This window comes from Cryptomeria japonica, chromosome 2 (genome assembly GCF_030272615.1).
Source record: "Cryptomeria japonica chromosome 2, Sugi_1.0, whole genome shotgun sequence".
NCBI lineage: Eukaryota > Viridiplantae > Streptophyta > Pinopsida > Cupressales > Cupressaceae > Cryptomeria > Cryptomeria japonica.
The window spans coordinates 551066363-551075771 of NC_081406.1; the positions used below are offsets into that span (position 1 = coordinate 551066363).

Genomic DNA, 9409 nt, shown 5'->3' on the forward strand with positions numbered 1-9409 from the left:
GAAATGCTTGAAATGCATTTTTCAAGCATGACAAGGAGGAGTTCATCTAGATTATTATGATGTTACTGGAGGATTGCTTTCTCAAAACCACATGCACAAATACAGAACCAATGTCGATGTTGTGACCATGGTTCTGGCGTGGGGTCTAGAACTGGGGTGAGCAGAAAGACGTGTTGGTGGAGGTTTTGAGATTATGTGTGGAGGATGATTAGCTTGGAGGTTTGATGGAGCTGTTGCAAATGGCGATTCCGGGAGTGGGGTTTGACACTGGCAAAGGTTTGGACATTGGTGGGATACATGAATTGAATGAGTTGGTCATGCACATGTGATGGCCATTTGGTTTGGACAAAGATGAGAGGTGGGTTGAAGCAACTATTGCGTGGGACTCCCTCAAACTGTTCCTGAAGGAAAATATGGTAGCAGCTTGTGGGGACTCGACTCATGGCTCAGGGAAGAGTGGCATTGCGAAGGTGGCAATGTGAGGCAAAGACAAATGAAAAGTTCAGGGGAAACATTGGAAGCGAGCTCAGACAGATTCAGGTGAGCCCATAGGGGTTGAACTAGGTGGATGTGTTGGTGGTGGTGTTGATGCAGGGTTGAGTGGTAATACCCTAAATGTGCCCTAGTTGAATGTTGAAAGGGTCGACTTTTTTGGCCTTGGTGTTTATACAATGTAATGGTCGTTTGGTTTTTTGTCATGAAACTCTTAGTTTCTTGGGCCCAATTTTGTTTCTCGGGTCTCTTTGTTTTGAAGACTTGGTGTAATTATGAAGGTCGATGGTACAGGGTGTAGGGTAATGGTGTAGTAGGAGTAGCATGATTATTTGTTTCCTCTCTTTTTGTTCTAAAGATGTAATTTAGCAATTTTATGATAATGCCGATATAGGTAGATGGGTAGTTGCGGGGAGGATGGTTATGCAGTGGTGTTGGATGTTGGAGTTTGGCTTCTTAGATCATTTTGATATATGTATCTATGTACCTAATCTTTAAATTATATCAATAAAATTACAATTATTACCGATAAAAATAATAATATCCCAATGTTACAATACAACTCATCAAGTGATCCCGAGAATATTCCCAAAGAATCTCTACATGTTCCATGTCTATGTGCAATATCAAATAAATATTACATTACATGTCCATGGGAAACTCACATAATAAATAAATATTACAATTATAAACATTATTATGCAAGGCGTACAACACCTATTTTCCCAATACTTTGGAGTTGTTTTTGACATATTGTTTTGATTTTTGAGATTTTGGATGTTAAAGCAACTAAAATGCACCTATGTTTTTTGATTTTTTTGATTTATGATGACTTTAAAAAGATTAACAAGATGCACCTATAGACTCTATGAGCTTGATTGATCACAAGGTTTGAAATGATTTGGACACCAATTGACTTATTTTTTATTCACCCTAGAGGCATTGGTTTTAACAGTCAGATGTAGGACAAATATAAAACAAGAGACTAGGAAAATCGAAGGACCGGATCAAGGACACTATGCAGGAGATATTGAGGATTATTTTTGACCCAGATTGAGTTTTGAGAGACGATACCCTATACTAGACTGATGAGTATTGACACCTAGATTGATTGATTAAAGAGGGTCTTTTGAGCTTAATGACCTTTTGAGGGAATGCTTGGACTTTATCTTGACGAGGATGTAAATGAAGACTATGCAAGGACTAAATATGAACGTTATACTAGGTGCAAGATGACACGCTTAGACTTGATGCTAAGTGCAAAATGAGGACTATGCACAAACTATTTGATGGACTAGGCAATATGATGACTATGCCAGGATTATGAAATATGAGGACTATGCAAGGACTATGAGACTTATGGACTTTGGACAAACCTATGATCGCAAAGGATATGAATAAGATGTTTTTGTTTTTGTTGTGAGGACTTTATTTGCAGTTTTTTGTGGATCGAGTTTGTTCTTTCTATGATCCTGTTTAGGCACCAAGTTTTTGTTTTGAGATATTTTGAAAAGATAAAATATAGATTGCAAAGATAGTATGGCAAATGGACTTGTTCTGACACACTCTAAAAAATCAAAGTTATGCAAGGAAAGGCCTGAATTAGCCCAAATTTGATAGATCTTTTATTGGTCAAAACATGAACGATTATTAGATATTGAAAATACAAGTCTAGGATGGAAATTTGAAACCATTCAATGGAGCCTCTACGAAATATCCAAGCAAAATGAATAGATAGAGAATTTGGTAGCACTGGCTACACTCCACAACACACACTTCTTGGGCATGTTGGAAACAATGCAACAAACTAAGAGGTGGGGATGAATCAGTTTTCTCAAAACTTATTGCAACTTAAGCCACAAATTAGATATGATAATTAACAGTTTAAAGCATGAAACAACGCCACATTAATAACACACACAACACCAAGATTTTTAATGTGGAAAAACTGATTAAAGAAAAAACCACGGTGGGAACCTACCCACAAAGAGATAATACCCTGTTAGGAGTAAGTGAAATATTACAATGGGGAATGCACATGCATTCAGGCACACTGCCTAGAGCTCACCGCTCAAACAAGAAACCCAGAAGGGCTACAACCCTTAGGGAAGGCTTTTTGCCTTATAGGAAGTCTTAGTGACTTACAAAAGAATTTGGATTACATTCAGAGAATCACGAACTGATGAAATAGCATCTCCACATGCCTAAGTACAGTTTCGGTTAAGCTCACTGTCAAATCTTCTTTGCAACACACTTCTTTGCATAACTTCGCACAACTTCCCTGCTACTAAATGATTGATAAAATATTTGCACATAGCATGATACCTCTCAATGATTATTACATTCATTTATACAAGTCATCAACCCATGAAATAGAGGTCAGCTCAATACACGCTATATATTACAAAAATATAATTACACACACTATAACAACGCATGTGGACCAAAACAATATCAACTAAGACATAGGTACAACCATCGCAAATATGAAACACCTCCAAGAATTATGCCTCGATCATCTATAACACGCTACCACATAATGAATGTCGCATAACACGAAGAACATCACTGGACAAGGAAAATCTTCAATAATACGCACAAAAAATGATCTAGAAACATTCACAAGCAACATGGATTGCACCACAACAACTTGGATTACTAGAAACATCATCATCCCTCTACCAGAGCTCAAGAACACCAACACAATTGATTGTAAACCTGAAAGATTCATTTGTAGATTTCCAAATCATGAACCAATCGAACTGAGGACACACATCAACGTCCAAAATATATCCCACATATCTGCAATGACATATATTATAATTTTGGAGCAATATAGAGCACAAACCAGAATACAAACAACTGAATAACTAACCACAATACCGTACCTCATAACTTGATCAAATCATCATGCGGACCTCTGCAAATGGGAATGAACCATCTACAGACAACATACCAGAAACCCTTTAATTTGCATCATCTCATCTGCAATACATAGGTTCCAACTCATTTAATCTGACTGCAATACTGAAACACAAAGAGAACATATTCAACATATTCCTCTATCCAACAATTCTCCCCATATATCAATCTTCCCATATGTTGACATCAATAACAACATATCAACCAATGTCCAACAATCTTTAATATGTCTGTTTCTCTTACCCCGAAGATCTGAAGACCTTATCATCGGGGAATTCTTGTCACATTCTTGAAGGGTATATGAGGGGTATCTACGGGGTACGATCCGCAAACCTTGAACCATTCAATGTAAGGATTTTTTGATACTGAATTGGTTCATAGTAAAATTTTGAGGGGTCCAAATCCAACAATGGATTCTCAAAGTAAGCCACTTAAGGCTTTAGTTGAGCTTATTAGTGCAAAGGAGGCCTCCACATATGTCGAATTCACTCAACACTCCACCCGCCTGACCAATATATTTAAATAGTGGCTCAAAAAACCTGCTCGAGAGTACGTTGGAAGAGATGATATCCCCAACGCATCCCAATTTGAAATACCTTTGTGAGGTGATGAAATCCCCAGGAAAAGACATCCCTCAACTACTAAAATAAAAAGCAGGTGTCACTATCACCTTTCCCTCTCTCCCAAAACCCCAAAGGTTGGTGGAAAGGTACTCAATGCAACAATGGGTCCACCCTATAAATTAAGCAAGTGCTCCAAACATGGTAAACAATGATTCATTCCCTTTAAATATCGCAATGTGTGAGCTAAGCTAATATAAGGTAGGTTCATGTCCAATTTTAAGCCCAAATTGAAGTGTGAATTGCATGCAAGTCGATTTTAAAGCACCAAAGATGAAGTGTAAATTGAATGCATGTCTATTTTAAAGCACTAAACAAAGTGTGAATTAAAAACTATGAAAGATCCTGCAATCACACAAGTCGGTAGTTTAATTGAAGTCTTGGTACCATGAATGCCACATGTTGAAAATCAAAGATTAGTAACACAAAAATCTTATATAAAATGGAATTAAAGAAAATAAAACTCAGGATTTTACCTTCAAAATTTACCATACAGATTTGTTTCCAATTGTTGTGCCTGTGGTACCTAGTCAAAGAAGATTTGATTTTTTTAAATTTTTTTTGTAATATTTTGAACCCCAAAAATAAAATTGCAAAGAAGATACCCTTGATGTATTTTTGAGAGCTTTCCAAAAATGTAAGAATTTTAGAAAAAGACATTAATTTGCACCCTCGAGAGCAAATTTATGGAAAAACACGAATAGTTAAAGATCTAGCTTTACGTTAATTATTTGACATCCAAATAAAAAATGTAAAAAAGATACCCCTATGAAATTTCAAGAGCTTTCAAAAAAATAAGAATTTTGGAAAAAAATTCTAATTTGCGCCCAGAATTCAAAATTTGTGAAAAAAATTAAAAATATGATATGTCAGTCAAAACAGATGCTATAGGTCTGAATTTTGTACTGTAAATGTGCTTTTTGATCTTTAACCTATTGTAAAAACATTTAAGAGAAATTCATTTATTTGCTCCAAAAATATAAGATTTATGAAAAATATATTTTTTGGGGTTGTAATAATTTGATTTTATTAATAAAAGTATTCAACTTATAGAGCTTCCCAAAATACCATTCAGAACCAAAAAAAATACCCTTACAACCATACATCATCACCAAAAAACCCCCCAAAAACATCCATATAGTCTACAAAACGAGCTCAATTTTGCTTGATAACATACAGATAAACACTCTGAAAATCAAGATAACCCTGTGGTTCATGAAGGGCTTATCTTGTTGATTATGGAATACACCCAAGCCCATGAAGTGAAACCCTCCCCCAAGGATAAAACCCACATTTCATCTTCCAACCCTGATGTGCAGTTGGTTTCTGATATAGAAATGGATGAGGATGATAACGGTATGGCCATGGACTGGTGGGGTATCAAGGATATGGAGGACCCTGGGTATAAACCAAAAATTGAAGGGGAGTTTATGGTGACCCCGGGAACTCATAGCACCAAGAAAACCAATCCCCCAAGGTGGGCAGCTAGTAAGTTTAAATCCAACAGCAGGAAAATGCAAGACCTGGAGCCTCCCACCAAAAAGAAATCAAAACTGGCCAAATCTTGTGGGTCCAAAGCCCTGGACCACGAGATTAAGCTAGACATCTCTATCAAGGTGGATGATGAGAAACAAGGGAGTGCAATTAAGGAAAATAAAGGTGAGATAAAGGAGGACAGGGTGATGGGGAATTTTTTATTGGAGGCTACTAGAAGTCAGGAGCAATATCAAAAGTGTGTGGAGAAGGAGATTGGATCCCTAAAATTTGGGATTAAAGGAATTGTTGACACCTTCATGGAATCCCCTGGGCCTAACAAGTCTGAGAGGATCATGAGTATGATCCAAAAAAATTTGCAGGATGTGGAAACCATGAAGGTTAACCAAGAGCGCAGAATTGAGAAGCTGGAAGAGGATGTGAGTGAGATCAAGGAAAACCTGACCAATCTGGTGGAAATTAGTAGGCAAGCGATGAACAATAGCGCTGATGGTTTGGAAAAGACTAATTCCATGATGACGGATTATAGAACCAAAACCATCGCTAGTGACCCTCCCATGGGTGAAAAGCATAAAAAGATTGCTCCGGAGGATGGACAGAGTGCTGCTGCTGGGAAGATCAGTTTAGGTCCGTGTACTAGAACCAGGAGCCAGAGCCAGGACCAGGGAACCTCCAAATTCATCATGGAGGACTTGGAGAAGATTAATAGGAATATTATTTAGAAAAACACTGATTTGGTGCACTCTCTTAGTTGAGTGTGTGGTCCTGTTTTTTGGTTCATCTTTTTTGATTTTTGTTGTCGGTCTATGTGGGGCTCGCCCCCTGTTCTGCTTAGTTTTTTGATCTAGTTGGTTGTTGGCCATGGTCTATAAAACTTTGGGTTTCAGGTCCCTGTAAAACTTGTTTATCTTTATAAAAAACATACCGATAAACTTATACCAAGAGAAATTAAACGGCCAGATTAAAGGATTGCAGAACAAAGTTCAATTGAAGCGATGGACATACACAATAGACAAAAAAAAAGGAGCATTCAGGCGGAGCTATTGCACAACCTGGGATGAGCTCCCTCTGTAAAAATCTTCCTCTTTCTTGGTTGTAACTTGCATCCCACCTCCCGTCAAGCCTCCTCCATTGCCTCCTTCAGTTCCTCTTCCATGAAGGTCTTCAGTGCCTCCCACCCATGTCGTGCCAATGCCCAAAATATTTCTTTTAGCTCGCCCTCCTGCCATCTCACAAACAAAAAATTATTTGAAGGAGCATCCCCATTGACACCGTTAGACACATCAAAATCATCTCCAGGCACCGCCCATTTAAAGATAGAGTCCATCCCTAACAAATACTCCTTCGGTACCAAAGCCTTCATAACCATTTTCACTACATCCACCGAGACTTCAAATTTCAAACCCCATGCCACCATTAACAAATATACATCCATATTCATCCTATATCGGTGGTTAATATGATTAATTCCCCCCCCCCCCCCCCCCCATAACCAATTTCATAGCATCAAACAACCTCTTGTCCTTATACCAAAAGAGGCCCTTCAATCTTTTTTCAGATACTCGCGCCCGACGAAGGGAACCAACTGCCTCTTTGTTTTAAATGTAGAACTAGCCTCCATCACCTTCACCTCTGCAGTACCACTACCTTTGCACCAACACTCAACCCACTCTGCAACTAGGCTCCATGAAAACAAAAATGAGAAGCAGATGGAAATACAAACAACACGCCTCAAAAAAATCACACCTAAAAAGCTGAAGCATTCATCAGAGCACCGTTGTTTCAAGATCCATCCACCAACCGATGCCATAAAAAACCTTGCTCATTAATGCAAATGCATTAATACACTGTCCTTACCATGATATAAAAATTCTAATCCTACTATGATGATATTTAATCCACCACACTTTAAGCTAGTTAGCAAGTATGCCCACCTTCCTTCTTCGTACTTGCCATTATTTAGGATATGCACGACCACTTAAAAATCCACCTCCACATCATCATTCACCAGATTTTGAAAATCTTCAAGATGAGTTGCTTTTTCCAACTCAAATGACGTAGCCCATTTTGACAACACAACCGCCACCTCATTCCCTGTCCTACAAATATGAGAGATTTTGAAATCATTAAAAAAATTTAAATCGTGTTTCATCTTTTTAACAAAATCATCTAAAATCCAAGCCTGTGTCTCCCCTTTGATTAATGTATTGAATATAATTAAAGAATCTCCTTCCAGATCTAGTTTAGAGAAACCAAGTTTTAGGCCCCATTCAATCACCATTAGAGTTGCCTGAGCCTCCACCTCATTATTGGTTCCCCTATCTAGCTTTTGAGAAACCAATGCTAATATATTTCCTTTCCAATCTCTAAATACCATCCCTACCCCAGAGACACCTAGATTGCCTTTATAGGCTTCGTCAAAATTTTCCTTAACCCATCCTTCATCTCGGGGTACCCAGTGTACCATATTTTGTGCCATAGGAAGGCAAGAAGATAGATCATCTCGTCTAGGCTCATAAACGGGCCAATTTATGAAAAATATTGAAACTACCATATGTCACTCAAAAATGATGGTTTAAGGCCGATCCTTGGACTATAGAGTTGTGAGATGATAATTAACCTACAATAAAAAAATCATTGAGAAATTCTTAATTGTTTGAAAGATATGATAAAATATTTGAATAGCCTATAGTCTTGCCTAGAACCTGATCCGCACAATAGTAGTTTTGAAATTTTTGAATAAAACACCAATTAAGATTAAAAAACCTCTTAAAATATGAATTCAAAAGAAAGGTGTGAGTTCACATCGGGTTCACCTTTATTTTCACGTCAGAAATCATCATGAATATAACTAATTAGAGTAAGGGAAATCACGAAAAGCCTAACTAATTAACAATTCTAAACATAAATCAATGAAAGTGTTGCAAATGAACAATTAATCAAATGAAAAACCTCCTATTATCAATCTCGCTTCCATGGTTCTTCTCTTCCTTGAGTAAAGTTGGCTTTGAGATATTGGAACGATTAACCTGCAAAATGGCATAAAGATTCGAAGTTTGTGATTGTTGGAAATGAAGAATTGATGCTCAATTTATAGATTTTTGGAGGAGATTGATTGATAGGTGGAACTCAAGTGAGCTCACATATTGATTGATAGTTGAACTGATTTGATTGAAAGGTGGAACTCAATAGATTGAATTATTAAGTGAATAGATGACTAGATAGATTGATTACTTAACTGAGTTAACTAGGGAGATGATTGATTGAATGCCTTGTTATAAAAAAGTCGATTGAGAGTTGGAAATGGAGATTGAAGAGTTAACTGGTGAGATAAATCAGGAAATTGAAATGCACATTTAGTGAAATTAGAATTTGGGGAAATTTGAATTTGAATTTGAATTAGAAGAATATTTGAAATTAGACGAAATTAGAATTTAGGGATTTGAATTTGAATTTGAATTTGAATTAGAGGAATATTGAAATTAGATGAAATTAGAATTTGGGGATTTGGATTTGAATTTGAAGAATGAATTAGCTAATTAAATAATTTAAAGAAATCAATTAATTATTAGAAATTTAATTTAATCAAATAATTAATATTGTTTAATTAAAAGTATTGTTTTGAAATTAATTAAATATTTAATTAATTATACTTAGAGGAGGTTAAATGATCAAATAATGAAGATATAAATAGAATAGCCAGTAATGTTGGAAATGTGATGATTATATTAATTAAGAAGAATGATAATTAGCTTGATTAAATAATTATTTAATTAATAGGACGAATAATTAGAGTATTAATCATTAGACATTTTTAGGTGTGTGTGTGTGTAGTCTCCCTCTTTCTATTTTTATCTCTCTCCCTCTCTGCCTCTGTGCCC

At 36.6% G+C, this 9409-nt stretch overlaps 1 protein-coding gene across 1 annotated transcript; it reads right to left on the bottom strand.

The window, feature by feature from the left end:
* Positions 1-7506: 7506 nt before the first annotated feature.
* On the bottom strand, positions 7507-8082 carry LOC131030355 (uncharacterized). Its single transcript, XM_057961128.1, has one exon. The coding sequence runs from the start codon at positions 8080-8082 to the stop codon at positions 7507-7509; it is 576 nt and encodes a 191-aa protein (XP_057817111.1).
* Positions 8083-9409: the final 1327 nt, after the last annotated feature.

What these genes read in the sequence shown, in the direction of transcription:
- LOC131030355 (XM_057961128.1), bottom strand. Translation starts at nt 8,082, where the DNA reads ATGGTAGTTTCAATATTTTTCATAAATTGGCCCGTTTATGAGCCTAGA.